Here is a 22,010-nt window from a genome sequence, read left to right on the forward strand (position 1 = left end):
TATAAGCAATCTACACAAAAAGTAATACATTACAGTAACCTATTACTGTGTTTCTTCCCATGGTGATAGAAATACACGTACAGAGCAGTGGCAGTGCAGAGGCATACAGTTTAGAGATGTTTTTGATGATTGAATCGTCAAAAACATCTCTAAACTTTATGCCTCTGCACTGCCACTGTTATCTCAGCGCTTCTCTGGAAGTCAGTAATGACTTCCTATATCCGATTCCCATGTAGCACCGATTAATTGGTCTAGAAACTCTCTGAGGAAACACTTCAGAAAGGAAACACAACCAAACAGAGCATGTGTTGGCAGTATTATGTTGCCCTCTTGAACTCAAAGGCTTTTACTTTCTTTTCCATGTCAGCGAGCCCCAGATGGATCAGTATTAGGTCGAATTTGAGAAGGTTTTGTTCTCTAATCTGCATACATAATTGGATTGGAAATGATTTAGCACAATGGTTTTATCTGTCCTGTTAGTAGGAAGATAATGCTACAATGAGTGCAAACGATGATCTTTATTAGGTATACAATTAGGCTTTATTCTTGTTATCATGAAGTCATGGTTCACATACTATCCTTTATTTGCAGCTTTTAATCAGATATCAAGGTCATCTTCGACTGTTATCACCTTACAAACTCCATTTCCATACTTACTGTAGGTCAATTGATCACAACAGGGCTCTTTTGATTACTACTGAACAAACTCTAGTGGTCAAAAGGAGGCTGTGGCTCAGTGGATAGTGTGCTGGACTTCGAATCAGTGGATAGCAAGTTCGAGTCTCACTGCAGTCAGCATGTCGTTGTGTCCCTGGACAAGACACTTCACCCCAAATTGCTCCTGTGGGGATTGTCCACAGTACTGAATGTATGTAAGTCGCTTTGGATAAAAGCGTCTAACAAATGACACGTAATGTAATGTCATGTCAAAAGCTCCAGAAAAAACATAGTAAGTCCACTTTGAGTTAAGGTTAATTGCTCAAACAATAATTGTAACTTATTTTCACACTGTTTGTACAGTTCTTAAGCTTTGCTCATCACAGTTAAAGCTAGCATAACACACTATATCTGATATCAGTTCGAAAAAGCCTCCAAGGCTGTATTAAAAAGAATATTTACCATTCAACAGTCTACTGTTGTGAAATTGTTGTTGCTTGAGCTGTTGCACAACTCTACTCTCAGGCCTGACAAAAAAGCTCAAGATATCAGTCAGATATCCTCAGTCTCTTTTTGTCAATATATCCAACTTTATCTTTAGGAGCTAACATTCGCTAACGTTAGCTAACGTTATCATTTCACAGAGTGACAGAAGCAGAAACTCACAATTCCTTAGAGATCTCAATTAAGATGATTAAGATCTAGATGTGAAATATAACTTAAGGAATTCTCACTACAACTTCTGTCGGACAGTGCTAATTTAAAGCTACAAAGCACAGGGCTGAACAGCTGACGCTAGATTCTTATTTGACTGATACATCCTCCTGATGGTGCTTTTCAACACGGAAAAGACTAAATCCTTGCTAACCTTTTAAATGATGAATGATACAGAGTGGAATTTCCATCTCTTACTGTACATGCCAGCATAGGTTAAATTGGGTGAACTCACACATTTAATGCAAATACATTTTTTAACTGGGGGATAAAAAAAGGCCCCAAAGAAAAAAGAAGGCCATTGTCTCTGCCTTAAACCCTGCACATGCCTCGTTTTACAACGTCTTGCGTCACATCCCGAGCAGTAAACAAAACCACTCTTGGCAGTTGTTGGCCTCTCCACACTTTGAGGTTAACCTCTGCGTGTAATTGGACCGCAATAGTAATTGCAAGGGAGGATTACTCGTTAGTTTGACCACATTAGCCACTGGTAATTATTGAAGCTGCTATATTTCTGACACTTTATTAGCACAGCGCTTAACACTGCCTGCTTGCTGTGTACCCAGTAAATTGCACCATATGCAACACAAATCTGCATTTACAGACTGTATTCATAGATCACTTGCCTTCCTAATCAAATTTGCAAATAGCAGAGCAGAAAGCGACCAAGTTAAAGTAGATTCAGTCATTTGAATCATTGCATAATTAGCGCAGTATTGCAATGGAAAACATAACTAAGTAATAGTTACATTAAACTACATATCTTTGATGAAAGATGGGAAAAATGGGATGTGAAACACAGTCCATTACTAATGACCCTGTGGTAAGATCTGATAATTAATGTAGGTATGAATATTGATGTTGTGTTGGTTACTTGATAGCTGTATAGTGGTGCAGAAACGAGTCCTAAAACCCGCAAATAACTTTTTACTTTTTGGCCTGCTACAATTACGAAAACAACATAATCGAAAAAAACGAATATTTAGCTTTGCTAGGTTGTGACAGTGCACTGCAACATATTTGATCAAATTTATTTTAGTCTAATTTATTTGTATTTATCATATTTATATATGTTTAGTAGCTTGTTGAAGTGCGCTCCAAAATATTTGTTGATCTTGTTTATTGGTATTTATTATTTTGATATTATTTATTTAAATTTAAATATAAATGTATCATTTATTTTATTTATTTTTGTATTGGTTTTTCAGTTGAATTATACGTTCAGGGTAATCAACAGTAAAAAAGAGACTGTTCAAATTATTATTTGTATTTGTTTTAAAGTTCAATATATGGATGTTTTCAAAGTCAATGAATAATCGTATTTAATAATCGTGATATCAATTATTGACCAAAATAATCGTGATTATGATTTTTGCCATAATCGCACAGCCCTAATCCGAAGAGATTTTCACGTTTTGTCCTCCAGCGTCAGTGAATACACCACTCGTGAATGTCCAAAACATTTACGAGTCAAGAAAACCGCGGTTGCTAACAAGTGACTAAAAGGGACTGCAAAACGTCATCACATAGTTCGTTTATAGCCTAGCGTTACCTATTTACTTCAGTCGATTGCATTAACGCTTCAAAAATGTGGTGTTAATATGTGGAGATTATCCTGCTTAACAAAACATGTTAAGTATCATGAATGTGTATTTGCAACAGAGCTTATTGTATGGGCTGAAATCCAATGGCAAAATTCTATTGGATTTAATTTTTTTCAGATTTGTGGATTGTTATATAGATTGGTGTAAATTCTTACAATGCAGCAAAACAAAACAAAAAATGCAAAAATCCCTGACTCATAAATGCAGTATACAAAAAGCGACTAAGCAGTAAGATTTGATGCACAGCTAGATGCATTAACCTAGTATGATGAACTATCTGATATCAATAATCCAATCAGACAAATCTTTCACAGCTGACTTGTCTTACGATTACAATTGTTTCTCAAACACTGCAGTTAGCCCAAGCCGGCATGTCATACGGAAGAAAGCAAATCTGTCCGAGGCACCCTGTGAAACGTAGGAGGAGAAGAGATCCAAATCTTATTCACCATCTGCTCCGCTGTGTGTTTGTCTGCTGGCTAAGCGAGGCTTTTTCTACACAAACACTGAAGACTAACAATGACAAAAATACAGCGCTTCACGTTACCGCCTGCCAAATATTGACCTAACGTCTGTTACACTCAGCACATTATGCTAAGGTGGGAAACTGGTTGCTCACTACATTGCTCAACTAAGCTGTAATACAATGTGAGCTTTTAAAAAAATGTATGCAGGTGCATTGTTGCAAGTTGTTAAACATTTTGAAATAGTTTCTGTCCATTGTAGTATTATATTTCTGTCTTTTGGTTCGGGTAAATAAAGACTTTTAGTGGAGTGTTATTGATTAAAGAGGATATATTCTGCAAATGTTCAGGTTTCATATTTGTATTTTGTGGCTCTACCATAACATATTTACATGCTTAAATGTTCAAAAAAGGTGCTTTATTCTGCTCTGATCGGTTAGCTAGGCGGCTCTGTTGTGATTGGTCAACCGCTTTGAGGTGTCTGGGAGAGAAACTCCCTCAGGAGGGAACTTTGGGATTTTAGCCTTTGCAGACCATTTACAAGCACATACACCTATATAATCCACTACAGGAAATGGAAAACCCCAAAATCATAAAAAGGCATATTAAACAATGGGGAAAATAGAGACAACTAGCAGAAAAACAGAGTGGACTAAATTAAATTAAATTGAAAGTTTCAATTTCCTCCAACTCTCACAACCAATTTTGTTCCCCTATAATTATCTTACAGAACCATTTTCTTTTCGTTCTCATTTCCAGATAACCTATTTAATAAAAGGAGGTCTGAAATTGTTTGTTTTGAAGAAGGTTTTTCAGGAGGTGCATTATCCTTGCTAAAAGTTATTTCTTACATAATCAGCGGTTCTTGAGCAGTAAGTTGAATTTTAAAAGCCTGTTTCTTGTCATTAAGGGTTGGCCGATTAAACTCAGAGAAGATACTCCATTTGTAATGATATGAAAGATTAATAAACATGAGGATTTTAAAGTGATATTGGGTCTATTGACAGATCAATAAATGAGGTAATTTGTCAACTCAAATTCAACCTTTGTAAAAAAGGTCATCATTACTCCGAACAACATTTATGTGTTAGAAAAGGTTTTGATGTCAAGAATAACACAGTGGCAAGAGACCACCCCCTGCCAAATTCATATTTTTTTTAATGACATTAACCAAACACAGTTCAGCGTGCTCAGCTCTCTTACCCGGGTGGTGGTGGCGAACAGGTACTTGTCTCGGAGCTGGAAGCTGTCGGCCTGCTCCAGGATCACTGTGCGGTTCTGTTCACTCTGGAAGAAGTCGGTGCTGCTGAGTATAGTGGAGACACCCTGGGGCTCATGTCTCTGGACCAGCACTGTGGTGGGGGGGTCATAAGGCTCCACGCCCCTGTGATAGGGTGAGGAAAGACGAAGGAAAGAAACGAGGGTGGAGGAGAGGGGTAGATAAGACGGAAGGGAGTTCAGAGGGGTGGATAAAGCAAGGGCAAGTGAGGCAGAAGGATGAAGAAGGGGGAACAAAGAATCATTCTGTTAGGCAATTCTTTCTAATATAAAATATTAACATTACTTTGTTTTCTTCCAACTTTATATTAAAACAGTATTTCTAGTGGTTAAAGGTAGGGTAGGTAAGTTTGAGAAACCGGCTCGAGATCGCTAGAATTTGAAAATACACAACCGGAGAAAATCTGCCACTTCCTTACAGAGCCCCTCCTCCAACACACACGAACGCACACATGACCAATGAGGGCACGAGATAAGTTTGTGCACAGATGGAAGGCTGACAGGCAGGTAGGCCATCCAGTTATTTTAGCCGGGCCGGCTAAAATGATTGGTCGTACTTTTTACAGTACTACGGCTTCCACAGATGACATTTTTTAATGGATTTTTTGTCAAAGCACTTAAGATATTCATTGCTATCGGGATGTTAAGAGCATTCCATGGAATATAACAAAAAGTGTATCTCGAGCCGGTTTCTCAAACGTACCTACCCTACCTTTAATTAATGGAGTGCATTAGGCCCACGTACAATTTCCTCTCATTGGGTTCCTCGTTTATAACCTGTGTTTGTGAACATGCTTTTCATAAACATTTTATATGTCTCATCACCAAAGGATTTCTCTGTAGGTGTATTGAATCAGGATAAACATTGCCATTCATTTTCAAAAAGTTCACACATTTGAACCAAAAGATGTATTCAGGCCATCGACTTCCGTCACACAACTTTCTGCAAACCATCACATGCCTTTTTGACTAGATTATGCTACGACGAAGAAGGTTAATTATCATTGGAAGGTGACACACAGTGACAATATTTTTGTATTTCCTATTCTCATATCCCTTAAAGGTCAAACTTGGACAAACCAAAATTGAACTGGGAGACAAAAATGTGCACAGATTTACTTTGTCCCTTTGAGCAAATCCACTGAGAGCAAAATGATATTGAAATCAACTGATTTCACCACACAATTACGCCATTTGAGATGCTGTTGTGAACTGTTAAGAACAAATCTCTCTTGGTCAAATCTTCACTCCAATTAAATAACAACTCTGTTAGAAAACACCTGGTTCCTTCCTAACAAGCTGAAGGTACATGCCTGTGTACAGAAACACTTCAAGGTAAATTATCTACAACTAAGTAGGTGAATTTCAGCAAAAAAAAACATCCAATAGCACGATCTGCTGCCAAAACCAATTTGCTTATAAGGTCCGGCTGAATTGTTACACTGCCAGCATAGAGCACTGTGCTCCCTGTAGCAGGGCAACAATGGCCCAGTTGACCATTTTCAAAGTCAAAGCCAGTTTTAATATTTCCCATGGGCCACAAGGTTGTTCAGTGGTTAGCACAACAAGAAGCTTTAAGGTTTGACACACCTCTTTTTCCTCCGTGAGGACTTTGCCTGATCCCCCAGTGGTAAGTTTCAAGTTTAAGTGGTGTGTTTTTTTTTCATTTCCTAGACATGGAGGAAATATAAACTGAGGCCCTAAAGCCTGTTCAAAGCTAAAATGTCCCCATAGTCAAACTATTTGTGTCCACTAGTGCACAGCAAGGGTGTTCTGAAACTGTGGCACGGAGAGCCAGTCAGAATGAATGAAGGAGGTTCACTGGGTCTTATCGTCTGCCTTCCAAATCAGTGTGTTTTCCTCCAGAGTCTCGAGAGCTAAACAGAGAGAGCAGTGTGTTGGCTCGGCTCTGCCTCTGTGGCATTCTTTCAAAGGTCCTTGTTCAACTGATGGACACTGTCTGGGCTTCATGAGTGCATGGAGGGCTATTCGCAGTCTGTCTCTGTCCCTTCCTTTAAATTAATGTCTGCCCCTACTAAAGACTTCCCTAAACCCAATTCATTCCTTGTTTTGGCATTGCGTTTGTCATTTGGTTAGTGTTTCCCTAAAATGATTTAGAAGGAAAATACTACCCATTTTAGATTGGACTGTCCACAGCCACATATTCTTTTTTTTTAGTTCCTTATTCGTGACTTTGTTGCATGACTGGAAGGATAAGATAATAGGTCGCATGACAAGGTAAAAAGATAACATCACAAAAGATAATTCAACAAAAGTATTGGCGCGAAGTATTGGCGCGAAGTATTGGCGCGATGTATGGGCGCGATGTATGGGCGCGATGTATGGGCGCGATGTATGGGCGCGATGTATGGGCGCGAGGGAACGCCGCGAGGGAACGCCGCGAGGGAGAGGGAACGCCGCGAGGGAACGCCGCGAGGGAGAGGGAACGCCGCGAGGGAACGCCGCGAGGGAACGCCGCGAGGGAGAGGGAACGCCGCGAGGGAACGCCGCGAGGGAACGCCGCGAGGGAGAGGGAACGCCGCGAGGGAACGCCGCGAGGGAGAGGGAACGCCGCGAGGGAACGCCGCCAGGCAACGCCACCAGGCAACGCCACCAGGCAACGCCACCAGGTAACGCCACCAGGTAACGCCACCAGGTAATGCCACCAGGTAACGTCACGAGGTGGCGTCACAAGGTAACAGCACAAGCTATCAAGTATCGCCACAAAGTATCGCCACAAAGTATCGCCACAAAGTATCGCCACAAAGTATCACTACAAAGTATCGTCACAAAGTATTGTCTTGAATAATAGGCAACAACGGCTCTCACGGCCGAATGTCAATTGGTCTGTTTTTAAAAAATAAAAATAAATGTACAAGGACATGTTGACTCGCACAGGCATATTTGCTCTTTACCTTTGTTGAACAGTGAAATGTTTTTGTTAACCCTCCCGTCTATCCCTCTTTTAAGCCTAGCTGCTTCATTTCTCTCAGTGCATTTAAGTCCCTGCAGGATTTGTCGTGTTGTCTGTAATCCACATGGAAAAAGAGATTGTACTTCTCATTGTATGCACAGAGAATTTGACTGGGTCTGTCTCCTAGCAGTGAGATCAGAGGATTAGGAGTTGGGTGGGGGACGTACCAATCACAATGGTTTGCTTTTAAATGCATCCAGCAGCAGACTGAGAGTCAGGCTTGAGTTTATTTGGCTTTCAGCACCCTAAGAATGATAGGCAGCAGTGCAGCACAACATTAGCACCCCATGCTAAAGCCAGAACAAACAGGATTAGACCCAAATTGGATAGAGCCACGGGGGGAAAGTTTAAGATCAATCATTACTTGCCCTGCCTTTGTCCTCAGATCATTTGCAGTTACTTTTGGTTGGTGTACCAATGCAGTGGTGTAGCTTTAAAACAGACTGAAACATATATTTGCGGTTGCTTTTAATTCTGTATAAATTCAACCTCCTATTTGTCAAAGAAAAATGTGTTATTCCTTTTTTAAAACATTGGTGTGGCCTTACTACAAATGTGCTTGCCAGGATGAGTTCCCTGGACGCTTAAGAAATCTGATGTATATTTACAAATGTCAAGCTTTTATCTTATTAGTAGTAGGTAAGCATATTTTTGCATTCTGAAAATATATTTTGCCTAGCTGTTTTAAAGTAAAGCCATCTGAATTCATTACAGATGTTGAAGCAAGTTGTCATTAATGAATGATGGAGAATGGTGTGTGTGTGCACAAATGTGGAGTCACTGAGCAAAGGTTTTGGTCTCTCCAGCCAATGAAACGTTCTTCCTCTCCAACTTCAACTAATATTTCAACTGGTTTTAGAGCCACATTTAAACTTATAACTACATGAATTTGTTCCTTTAACTGACATTTTAACATTAACGTTTCAGTGTTAACTGGTCAAATGAGCTTCCAGCTCTTCAACAGTTAGATAAACTACTTCATTGTTTCATTGTCAGAGACAATTTAACTCCTTTAAGGGCATCAAATCAAAACAACCATATTTAATGTTCTCATTATTACACCAGCTGATTTTGTCTGCTTTCACATTTTCAGTTTTTTCTCTATTCCTTTGAATGCTAATAATTCACCCGACACTATTACACAACCTTTCAGGGATTTAAAGGGGCCCTACTATGCTCATTTTCATGTTCATATTGTATCGTTTGCCTCTACTGTGACATGTTTATATGCTTTAATGTTCAAAAAGTGTTTTATCTAGGCCTTAGCCTATCATGAACAAAGTGTTGGAGCTCTAACCAATAGAATTGAGAGAGTTGCATAGTGATGTCATTACGTTAGAGGAGTAAACAAAGGAGTTCAATCGAGGCGTTTCAGGCAGGGTGTGAGGGAGAGAAACTCCCTCTGTAGGTGACTTTGGGATTTTAGCCTTTGCAGACCATTTACATGCACACAACCTATATAACACAGTACAGGAAAGGGAAACCCCCAAAAAGCATTATAGGGACACTTTAACTTCAACCCACACTTCTGTGATTGCAGCAATGAGGACATTGTAAAATATAAAGTTGTTTTGCATTGGCTGTTATCAACATTGGTTGTTTTTTCACTACAAACAAACAAAACTGAATTACTTAAAGTCCACAATGTTTGTCCTGAATACATCTTGCTTTGTTTTCAAAGAATGACATAGTGTTTTTATCTCATATCAAAATATATTTCCTGGTAGGTTTCTGCTGTATCAAAGGCCTTTCAGATCTACAATACACTGAACATGATCACAGTGAGGTGTGTATGTGGATGTGTGCAGGCAAACTTTGTTTCCATGATCTGTCTGAAGGTTCTTCCATCGAGCACACAGGCAGGAGAAAATGCATAGAAAGGAAGCTAGTGATATTTATTCAAACTAAAACTCATTCATCAGCTCACAGACTTAAAGAGAGGTATGTTTTATTGTTCAGTACTGTTTTGAAATGTCCTCTTTTTGCCAAAATCTTAAGCACGGCCTTGTAAGCCAACTGCTTTATTCAATTTAAAGTAAAAGACCCTGACTGCTGAAGAGTTTTGCATGGAAAAGGGTACGAAATCCCTGATTCCATTGTCTTGCTGTTGGCAACAGTGCAGTACGAAAGGCTCTAAAAGGAAGGCTACTTCCACAAAAAAAGTATAGCTTTTTTCAAATTGGGTTAAAGCAGACTATAAAATCCACTATTTTGAAACACAGTAAGAGTGAGGCGTCCTTTTGTTCAGAGGGCAGAGGTACATGCTACTGGTCTTTTGATGTTGTATTACAAATCATTCACACAGCAGACAAACTAGGTTTGACTGAAATGACTCTTGGCGTTTCGTAAACAAATCTAACAATTTCTTTATCAGCACCATGAGGACAAATAAGGTACAAGGCCAATGTTAACATTTTGCACATAACTACTTAAATGTATGTTCGCAGCGTTAAACAGAGCATACATATTGGATGAAGCAAAATACTTTTTGTCATGTTTCCAAAAGTACCATTTATTCCACTTAACGCGTAGGGAGAACCTATATAACTGCCAATTTGGAGCAATATCTATACGATGCCATACATACACTGAATAAAAGATGTAATACAGACATCAATAATTTAAATAAACACCTGATGTAGCAGCATTTTATTATATAATCCAAGAGCAAGAATTCAAATGCATATGGTAGTCTCCGTCTTTGGTGGTCTTTCATCTCAGTTTTATATAAAGTCAGTGTTCTTTCATTCCCCGTTTCATATAATTCTGCTCATTTTCAGGTTCAAATTTATATTTTGTGCCTCTACTGTGCTTCAATGTTGAAAAAACTCTTTATTTTTCTCATACTGCCTGTGCTGCAGCAGCTCTTTTCACCCTCTGTCTGAAACCAGAGCCCAGTCTGCTCTGATTGGTTAGCTGGTCGGCTCTGTTGTGATTGGTCCACCCCTTAGAGATCCTTAGCCTATTATGTACGATGTGTTTGAGCAATAGCCAACAGAAGCGTGAGTGTTACATAGTGATGTCACTAGAAGTAACCAAAGAGTCAGGAGGCGTATCAGTCAGGAGAGTGGGTGGGAGATCAAATGTATGAACAGAATCGAAAATCTTATGAAAAACATTATGAATACTATTTGATAAAAATGTGTATAATATTTGAGCCTTGTTCTTTTAGCACAACCCGCCAGGGTGAAATGGACTTGGTATAAGATCAAAATGAATATGTTCTTATTGATGTGCTTGAATCATTTTGATGAGTCAGCTCCTACAGCCGGTCGAATAATGCTATAATGGATCTTTAGATCATCATCACATTGATCCTGGCATGTTTTAATGAATCAATATCGGCTGAAATACTTTCTTTTCTGAACTCAACAATGTTATGTCCTCATCTTAATGTCCCTATCCACTCTCCTTCACTCCTCCTTGCATATACAAGTGAACATTTGGTTTGAATATGAAACATTATTTTTGAGTGACCCTGAGTTCTGACACAAAGGTATAGTCAAAATGCAAAGATGGGCTGAGCCTCAACACTGACAAGTCTTTTTATCTTATATGAAAGAGAGGCAACCATTTTAGCTTTAAATCATAGCTTTCGCAGAATACAATTGACTTACAACCAACAACAGCTTATTATATATTTATTGTGTGAGTAACTTGATTAAAGGGCATGTTTCTGAGTAAAAGAAGATCCACTTTGTAAAACTGTTGAACAACCACGAGTTGACCTGGTGATTTTGCAGTTCAAACATCTCCAGCAGACTGCCACTGTTTTGCCTCTAGCTGACTCTCTAGCTTTAATGTCAGGAGATATTCTCCAATTAAACCTTCAGTCATATCAAATCAATCTTTTAAATATGTCAGATTTAGTGTTTTCAGCCAGGACCTCCAGTATTTTGATCTTGTAGCTTTCAAAAAAGTTCGTAGTGGTCAATATTATAATAATAAATGTTTAATCTAAATCTAAATATTTAATTTAGGGTTAGGGTTAGGCATATACTAAATATGAAAATGATTCCGATCTGGATGGAGGCCTACAAACCTGACCAAGACATCGCTAGTGTTTCAAGTCGTCTTGAATATGTAATTCCTGATATCATTCACACGACTTGCTTTGCAGTTACATTTCTCACACCCCTCTCTACTTCTGCTAATGAGAGGTGTGACGGTGAGAAGCCATCACTTCGGGGCTTCAATGTAGAGTATAACTGCTTGATGTTAGGCTTTGACATTCATGTTCATATTGATGCACTGATGAAATATAAACAGCCCACAGAGGAGGGGCGGCTGGTTCTCACTGTGATCCAAGATGATCTGGATCACCTTTGATCTCCTCTGCTGCCGAAGCTAAGAGTTTGTTTGTACTTTACTTCTGTGCAGCTGCTGCTCGAGGACTACAGGAAATGAACTGGAGGGCTGAATCATGTCTTGTCACATCTTCTTTTCAGATCACTTTGAAGGGTCTCTTCATGGTTGGTCAAGCAAAAACATAACAAGGACGTGACATCTTATTTTCTCAATCAGCTTGTAACTATGAGAAATGCTTTGCTACATGAACATGTCCAAAAAGAAACAGCTGTTTTGTTTTCTTATCATTGTATTTGTTCCTTCTATGCTCTTCTGACTGGTTTAAAGTGGATGGACTCGCTTTGAAAAGGAGATGTCAAATACATTTAAATTCAGATTAAAGGTCAATTCCAATCAATGATCATTTGCTGATCCGTCAATTCTCCTTGAGAAGAAGTAGTAGGGCCACTGTAGGAGCTCTCACTCACAGACGGAAAGAATTTGAAGAAGTGAAAGTAAACATGAACCACGTCAGCTTTAAGGTCTGGGCCTCTTGAGCAACTCAAACCATAAAACCATTTACTTCCCTTCCCAGAAACAGACTTACAGTTAATATGATCAACATTGTATGTCCGGGATTGTATTTTAAAGGTTGTGTCACTTAAAATCAGCTTTGAATAACTTTTGAAATGGAAGAAATGCAATCTTCTGCAGCTCTGCAGCTCGGAATGGGTGGAAATGTGTTATTCCTTTATTTCGTTTTTTGAAAAGATGATGGATCACTGCAAATTTGGCAGAGCTTTTGACATTAATAGGAGGTTGTGTCTAAATACAAATTATCCTAGATTTGCAAAATAACTGTCAAAGACAGGCCACCAGCTCCAACCACTGAACTAAATATGTTAACGTTAAAATTGAGGGTTAACATCTAACCCTAACAAAATCGTTTTTTAGCCTAGATTCATAATTAATGGGGTGATGAGTTGCTGCATTTTTCTAAAAGTGAAAATCCTTGTGCTGCCATTAAGCAGCTCACTGGGATCCTTATTTAATGACCATTCAGCCATAATTTAACAAAGAATTTGAGTATTTATCACGCTTAAGCTTATGGGGACAGAATTTGCTAGTCATTTAATGCTGACTGGAAACATACCTATTCAGAGCTCCTGATTGAATTGTTATTTTCTGAAAGGTTGTATATCCCCTTTCCTCCATACATGTATACTGAGAGGAGCACAGAGTTAGGGACATTCTTTAACATTCAGGATACACACTTGTTGTGAGCTGAGACAGCGGTTGTCTTACCAAAAGTAGGTCTTTACGTGTTCTTGGATCAACACCCATGTCTCCCCAAAGTCGTCCGATTTCCACAGCTACAGGGGGGGAAGAGAGAGGAGGAGGAGGGGGGAGGGGGGGAAGAGGAGAGGGGGATGGTGTACTGTAAAAATGTAGGTCATGCTCATTCTTTCGTTTTGGCTCGTGTACATGTTACAAGAAGAACACTGGAGAGCCCCGTTTCTACTATTGTGCTTGAATCAAGGAAACCAAAAGAGCTTCCGTGGAAAAATCTACGCAGCCAATAGTTTCTTCTCTTGGTAACTGCATAAGTATACTAGAAAAGGGTATTTGTATTTTTAAATGTAAAGTTTCTCATATAAGATTTTGGCTTTAACATAAAATAATAACGTCTGATGGTATAGAAGTTGAAAAAAGTCTATAGAAGAATAGTGAATAAAATGCAGAAAGACAGCGCACCTTTCACACCTTTAAAGCGGTCTCGTGAATTTGGATTTATACTGAATTTTCCTGTGTCATTCACATATAAGATGCAGGGTGGAGTCGGTACCTGTTTGTTTGGGTGGGAGCTGTCGTAGCCGAGCACCAGGTTGAAGGATCTGCTGTGGAGCAGCAGGTCTGTGGGTTTGAAGGGCAGAGAGAAGCCCTGCACGCTCTTACAGAAGTCAAAGGTCTTCCACAGGTAGTTGTTGGTAGAGTCCACAAAAAGGTACTGAAGAAGAAGAGAATACAAACTTTAACTCACGACAAGACATTAAACATCATATCTTTGCTAATTTGGATTATTTGTACTCAGAAATGTGTAGAGCCTTACAAATTAGAAAGAGTGGGGGGGAATCTATTCCATGTAAGAAACAAGACTCTTAAACTTAATTGATTCACATCGTCCCAAAATGTATTTTAAAATGCTACAGAAATCCTTCACACCAAGTCAAATCAGTTGATATGCATTTTTCAACCCTAACCCTTGTTTTCATACCACACTGCCTTTATTACATAGCTGATTAAAGTAGATCCTAGATAAGCACCCCTATAAACTGAATCCAGATTCAATTTACGATTTTGAATATTATGGTGGCCTAAATATTAATTTAAGAGATACTGAAAGATGTATAACCCCATCAGCACATATTCCCCTGTCCTTTTACTTACAAAGTTAGATTATGTAACGGTAATGTGCTAATCCTACTGTTCTCAGCTTGCTTTGATGTGCTGTGTCATTGTATTCTCAATGCCACTCAATAATGTGTAGGCATGGAACAGCACACTGCTACCTTCAAATTAATATATCCTCTAGGACGTTTCCAAGCCTGTCATTCAGACATTATTCAAATAACAAACTCACAGAATGTTTGGGTTCTTTAAAAAAAAGTGGCTAATAGCCCTAGCTATTTAGTTTGAAAATTAAAATGCTGGAAAACTCGCAAAACTTATATTTTGTATTGCATTAGGTTCTGATATCCTGATTTGTAGTGCCCATTACAGTATCAACTGCAAAAACATTGGATCCTAAATGTTCCATTATTCAACTCAAAAGCATGTTTTTGTTAGACCCTCCCTGTGTGGTTAACACCCATGTCTTTGAAATGCCAACCTTAAGCTTTCTTTTATGAATGTGTTTTCTCCCACCCTGATGACATTATCAGAGTTATTTTTACAGTCTGAATAGAAGTAACCATGACAAGTAAGCCAAACTGTGTGTGTGAAATTGGTAGTGTGTCACTCAATATACAGATTCAAAACTAAACATTTTCAAATCCGTCTTGTGAATTTACACAGTGATTCCTGTTTAGTTTATATGAGAAAAGCTCTGTCAAAGTGTAAGACTGCTCCATTAAGCTCCATTAAGTGCAGAAAACACAAGTTACTGAAGCAAAAGTGTGCTTAAGTGTTTCTTAGGTGCTCCATCGATGTCTGAGTGCAGTGTTGCGGTGGAAAGCTGAGGTGCCAGATCACTAATGTACAGTGAGCTTTGCTAATTCAGTCCCACCGGGAATAGAGGCTGTTCAAGTGTTCACAGAAGTGCAGTATACTGAGTAATAACTAGGAAGCAGTTCAAAAATATTAACTTTCCTCTGTTAAGAAGATCTATTAACAGGACTATATTAAGCTAGGTTGTGACTAAATCTACATTTATATTTAAAATATTCTAAAAGTAGTATTTCTATCAGGGATTGGTTCATTTTGTAAAGCAGAGCAATTGAAAATGTGTGAATGTTTAACTTTCCTAGAATACATTGATTGAACCCATTTATGCGCATTGAGAAGATATGAGAGTTATTCTTTGAGTACTACCAATGTTGGCTTCAATCCAAACAGCAGGGTCTTGGAATTAAACTTGACTTACCCTTATCACTACAAGCTATCTCAAATACATCGTTAAACAGTTAAGGACATAATCTATATTGCTTTCTGTATGAGTTAGATCAGAAGATAGATACAACTGTCATGTTTGTGTGTGAGTATGGAGCTGGAGCTAGCTTAGTTTAGCACGACAAAATAACCTTTAAAGCTCATTGTTTCACCTATCTCAATTCTTCAAACTGTTAATAACAGAAATGTAAAACAAATTGTTCATAAGTGAGCTTTATAGAAGTATTTATATCTCTGAAGAGCACCAGGGTAGCTTTTGCCACATAGTTTGAGTTTTGATGCTAAGATAGGCTAATAACTTTCTCCCTCCACTACCACAAAGACATGTAAATGATAAGGATCTTCTCATGTAGCACGTGGAAAGAAGTTAAATAAGTGTATTACTTAAATGTTTCACATAATGCTAAAGCTAATGACCAATCCAATAGCATACTATGGAATCATAGTCTGGAAACACCCATGTGATGTTTAAAATCACTAAGTCTTCAGAATTTGGAAATTCAAGCTACTGACATTATGGATGAGGTCAATGTCCAATACAAAGAGAGTTTAGTTTCTAAACTATTGTGTGATCAGGTGCATTTCAGGTCAGCTTCTGACTCACTTTACTGATACAAAGAACAACTGGCCTCAAAACAAGTATCGGTATTGCAGAAGTAATCTCTAAACTGAGGAAATCCGCATACTTTTAGTTTCTATTTACACATGCATGTAAAGCTTTGGACACATCAGGGAGAAAACACGTAAGCAGTTTGATTTAGAAGTGAACTCAAAGTATTGTTTCTGCCATCAAACATGGTGAAGCTTTGTAAACTAGATTTGTGGACTTCTGGTGCTTTCTGAGATTATCCACAGACCCATTGGGGATCCTGCTCTTTGTTCTTTCTGCGTAACCTATATTTGTACAGCATCATCGCTTCATCTGTTTACTTCCTCTCCTCCACTACCCCCTCCTTTGCTGTACTCTTTCTCATAGTGAACCCACCTGAGCCTGACAAATGTCACGCCTGTGAAGCCATGTGTGTTATCCAAACACAGAGATTTGGCTTTTATGCTGTGTTCCCTGCTCTTCTGGAACACAGCAGCTAATTGGTGAAAGATCAAATCCTGTATGTAATAACGATACAGAATTCTAATGATCATTAATTGCCAACGAAGAACAATGGAAGGCTTCAGGCCACCTTATCATTGTTAATATATATATATATATATATATATATGTATATCATGTGAACATATGTTGTTCGTGTTAATACTGTGAGCCATGCACATCCTAATTAATATTTTGCTAATTTCTGTTTGACGCTACCTCTTTTAAAATCTGGACAGCTCTCCACTTTAAAGTTTTAATATATTGTATTTCTTTAAAGATTTTTTTTGCCAACGGGGGGTGGACTCCCAGAACATGGGCCGCACGCTGAAATGTATATTTATATTGCGTGTTAGCATTTTTAATGTTGCAGTATTTTTTCAAATATCTTTTTTATAACTGTTCTATAATTGCCTCTTTTCTTACGACTTATTTCCTCTTACGGCCCCTACACACGGCGGCGTGCGTTGACGCTTCAACGCTTCTGCCCATTCACTTTGAATGGGGTGACGTCACGATTCGCCGAACTGCATTGTGGGAGCAAAGCGTAGCTTTTCTCGCGGTGCTCGCTGCAAAAGTAGAGCAATGTTCTACTTTTGAAGCTGAGGCGGAGGCGTCAGCCAATCAAATCCCGCGTATGCAAATCTGCCAGTACAAGCGCTAGCCAATCAAACCGCGTGTATGCTGGGAGAGCCAGACCGCAGTTCATTTCCTCATATGCCAAAAAATGGAGGAGAAAATAATCGTAGCGGTAGGGAATCACCCGGTGCTCTCAGTCCCTGTTCACCTACCGGGATACAAACCGGAGGAGCCAGGCATGGAGAGAGGTGGCAGAGACAGTGGGTGAAACTGGTAGGTTTTCGCCTGTTTGGGGAGTTTATATCCAGTGTACTTCGTTTGAATGGACAGCTAGCAGGCATAGACAGTATTTAGCCAGCATGGAATGTTGTATAAAATAGCACCATAGACATTAATTAAAAATCGCTTTTTAGACATGAATGTCTATGGTGAGATTCATACACGGGAGCCTTTTTAAAGCCTTTTTACCCGGGGGAGACACGGGAGATTCATGTGATTGGTTGTTGGTCGCGTTGCTCGCGTTAACTCCCCAAGCACAAGACACGCCCACCGTCAAGCGGCAACGCACGCCGCCGTGTGTAGGCTGCGTTAGTGTTTATGTATGCAACTTAACACCAAAGCAAATTCCCTGTATGTGTAAACCTACTTGGCAATAAACCTGATTCTGATTCAATGTGGTGGTATGAGCATATGACAATGTTTGGTTTCCCCCACATTTCCTGTCAGCGTGTAGGGGGTTTGAATTGAACTACTCGCATTTTAAAGCTTCACTTTAGGGTAAGCTAAAATCGCTTTTAAGGTGAAGGACTGCATCAGAACCATGCGGATCATTCAGTGGCTCATTATGAAGGAGTATTTATAAAGAACAAATGGTACCTATTATGCTTTTTAGTGGTTTTCCCTTTCCTGTAGTGTGTTAAACAGGTTGTTGTGCATGTAAATGGTCTGCAAAGACTAAAAGTTCTCTCCCACACACTCCCCCCCTGCCTCCATTAGACTCCTTTATTTTCTTCCGTAACATAATGACATCACTATTAAACACTTGCGCTGCTATTGTCTAGCGCTTCAACACATTGAACGTGATAGGCTAAGGGGAGGGGCATTTCTAAGCGGTTGACCAATCACAACAGACTGGGCTCTGGTTTCAGACAGAGGGTGAAAAGAGGTGCTGCAGCACAGGCAGTATGAGAAAAATAAAGAGCTTTTTGAACATTAAAGCATGGAAACATGTCACAGTAGAGACACTAAATATAAATATGAACCTGAAAATTAGATAATATGTGCTCTTTAAGTAAATATTAAACTTGTTTAATATTCTCCAGTTCTCCTGTCTTGCCTAAGGCTTTAAACAAAGCCCACCATAAACCATGATGCCTTTAAGGAAAGGTTGAACAAAAGTCATGATCCCCAATTGAGCAATTATGTTGTCTCGCCCCTCTTTATGGCTGCTGGCTTTTAGGCCCCGGCTCCACGAGGACAAATACGGCAAAACGCATCGGAGTAACGCAAATGCAACCGCAAAAAACCTTCCGTCCCCACGCAATATACACCGGATTGTGTCAAGCTCCACGAGACGGCTCCGTTTACATCCAAACGCTGGAAAAGCTGCAGTACATATGCCGAACCTGTACGTGGCGCTGTAACTTCCTCCACAAAAGCAGCAACTTCCTCCACAAAAGCAGCGAAGAAGAATGGTTGTCATGGCTGCACTTCTGTGTATTCTCCGCGGTGGGGGCCGACAGAACCGGGCAGAGTTTTTCGCCGGTCAGCGTGTGTTAAAGTTTAAATCTTCCGGACAAAATTATAAAAGTGCCGGTCAAAGGTCTTCATTGTTATTTATTGAGCTTTAAAACAAATGAATAACGACGATATAATGATATATAATCATCAAATACATCTCTTTTTCCTCTCTTCTCACAGCGTCAGTGTCTGTCTCATGCAGCAGCTGATCCTGTAATGAGTGACCCGACAGTAAAAATGAACATATTTATAACTAGTTTAGTTTGAGAGGTAATTAAAATAGCTAAGGGTGATGATCTGACTTGAAGTGTGTGTTTTGCTCCCGCTGCATCACAGCGGCAGGAGCTGCGTGTCTCCGTCCTGTCAGATTAGACTTCACTCGCGTTTATGTCCATATCGAGATAAAGATAAATAATCTGAATTCAAGGAGGAGCTCCTGTAGATGTTGCACAAAGAACTGTAGCATGGTCAGTAGCGACTGGAGCACGATAGCAACCCTGCGGGGGAGAGGCGGGGCTATGAAAACGAATGACCGTATAGGCGACTCCACGGCCCCGTTGGACCCCCCAGAGCGCTCAGTTCCCAGATCTATCCACCTTTGGACCCGTTGTCGTTTGCGGGGTCTGTTTCTACGTTTCCCTTACGGCGTCGTGGAGCTTAGAGGGCTATACGCATGAGAAATATGCGGATTCAACCAGTTTCCGTCCTCGTGGAGCCGGGGCCTTAGCCACGATTTCAAGTTTGGCAATTCACAGCTATAAATACTTTAGTCTTCAGACTTGCTGCAGAACGTGTCAAACAATTGTGTGTTTCACACACACCCCAGCCTTGATCAACCTTGAATGTCTCTGGAACTACAGTATATAGGAGTTCAAGCCAACAGTGCAAACTTCAATTGCAAAAACTAAAAGTGTATGTTCAAAGGAGCCTAAACAAATCCATATACCTCTAAATTTAGTACATCATGTGTTTGTGTTGAGGAAGGGACTGCAGAGGAGGTATATTAATAGTGACTCTCATTAGGCATGAACAGTACCCTGGAATACAAGAGGCGCTTTCACACCGGAGTACTTTTCCCCGTACTTTTCCCCGTACTTTTCCCTTTTAGTTCCGATAGCTCCTGGGATTTTGCGTTCACACCAAAAAGATCTGGAACTAGAACATAGTTCATGAAAACTTTCCCCCCCTTTTTAGTGCCTGCTAGAGAGCAGGGACTTTCCTGGGGAGAAAAAGGTTCCAATTTATGATTGGCTCTGCGAATTGCAAACCACGCCCCGTAAAACTCGGTAAAGTTTTGTGAAGCCGCCATTGTATTTGCTGGCATTAGCATTATTAGCATTAGCCCAGCACACCAACGGAGAGAGAATAACTTATGGCAACACAAAAGAAAACATGGGAGCGGTGGAGATGAGGAGGTGTCGGCGTTCTGGCGATTTACTCGGAAGCCTTCCGCCCAACTCCGGGGGACTTCCGGCCGGGGACTTCGGGTGGCAGTATACGCCGTGAAGTTGTTTGCGGCCTGCCAGTAAACCCAAAGCAGAAGAAGAAGAAGTGACGTCAGCGGCTTCATTTGCCTAATCCTCCCTCAAGAACTTATTCCGATGTGAACGCGAACTGCTCTTGAGTTCCAATGAACTAAGTACTGGGAACTAAGTACGGCAAAGTACTTGGTGTGAAAGCGCCTAAGGGTATCCATCACTGTAAAATCTGTAAGTATGCAAATTCAACTGCTCGTTGTTTTACCTATTCATAATGTTGTTATTTTTATTTGTACTTTTACTTTCATGTTATTTATTAAATCATTTCATTTGTTATTCTCTCTTCTTCTGTGAGTTGCTCCTATTGCTGTCGCTCCTATCATAAAGGTTTATCTCATCTTATCGTTAAAAGATGGAAAGTGATTGTCTTTGACGTTACCTATAACCCAAATGGGAACTCATGACATTGAAGAATGGATGCATTTCTTTTGACCCAGCCCCAATTGCTGTGGTTGCCCAGCAGCAGTGACTCACCCTCCTGTTGTCTGCGGGGCTGTGGTAGAACTGGGAGATGACCTGCTTGCTGCCGTCCTTGGCCTTGATCCCAGAAAGCTGGAACTTGTCTGAGACGAGTGTGAAGGATGTACCGTAGTCATAGGACACATAGACCTGAAGACAAAAGGGAGGAGAGGGAGTAATCAACAACGACATTGTGATACCTGCCCAAAACAAAACTCTGGATTGGAGAATGTTGATAATCGTTTTATATCAGAATTTGACAAGTGTTCAAATGCAAGGGTATCTATATTATTACAAATGTATTACACGGCTTAGTTGAATACTCAATTCTGATTAGTCAATTCAGACATTTCCGAGGTTGTTAATAGACATAGCTAAGGATAACATGACCGTTGCAAAGGAGGATCAAGGGACTATGTGCAGTCATATCAATCCACAGAAAGAAGTCCGGTCGAAATACCGTCAGCTCTGGACAACAAATATCCGTTTTCTCTGTCAGAAAACACCATGGAATACTTTTTGAATATTCATTTTTATAACTGGTAGTGTGTATTCCTTGTGTTTATTTCAACCAGATTGGTAGTTATCAGATGCACATATCCTAAAGCTGGTGAAAGCAGATCCTCTAACATTGTGTTCTTTAATTCTGAGGTTTCTTGAACCTTTGAGGAAAATATGGACTTGTACTACATGATAACTGTTTTAAACCAAATTGGCCTTAAAACCCCTCATAAGCAAACCATTTAAGAGTTTGTGTCTCTTAACTTTGTATTTTGTAGGAAAGCTCTGAAAGCTGATGAGAGGCCCAGCAGGGAAGGTAGAAACTGATCAAGAAGAGAAATGCTGTGTGTGTGTGTGTGTGTGTGTGTGTGTGTGTGTGTGTGTGTGTGTGTGTGTGTGTGTGTGTGTGTGTGTGTGTGTGTGTGTGTGTGTGTGTGTGTGTGTGTGTGTGTGTGT

The 22,010-nt window shown here is 39.8% G+C and overlaps 1 protein-coding gene across 2 annotated transcripts in view; it reads right to left on the reverse strand.

The window, feature by feature from the left end:
- Positions 1-22,010, reverse strand: part of sorl1 (sortilin-related receptor, L(DLR class) A repeats containing) — a 102,705-nt gene that overhangs the window by 61,411 nt on the left and 19,284 nt on the right. For both annotated transcript variants that reach the window (XM_034113378.1, XM_034113377.1), the window contains exons 3-6: positions 21,069-21,203; positions 13,825-13,986; positions 13,284-13,351; positions 4,643-4,823 (exon numbers count right to left, since the gene is read on the reverse strand). In XM_034113378.1, coding sequence (XP_033969269.1) covers positions 4,643-4,823; positions 13,284-13,351; positions 13,825-13,986; positions 21,069-21,203 — 546 coding nt within the window. The remainder of the gene's footprint in view (positions 1-4,642; positions 4,824-13,283; positions 13,352-13,824; positions 13,987-21,068; positions 21,204-22,010) is intronic.

The sequence above is a fragment of the Trematomus bernacchii genome, unplaced genomic scaffold, assembly GCF_902827165.1.
Source record: "Trematomus bernacchii unplaced genomic scaffold, fTreBer1.1, whole genome shotgun sequence".
Lineage (NCBI taxonomy): Eukaryota > Metazoa > Chordata > Actinopteri > Perciformes > Nototheniidae > Trematomus > Trematomus bernacchii.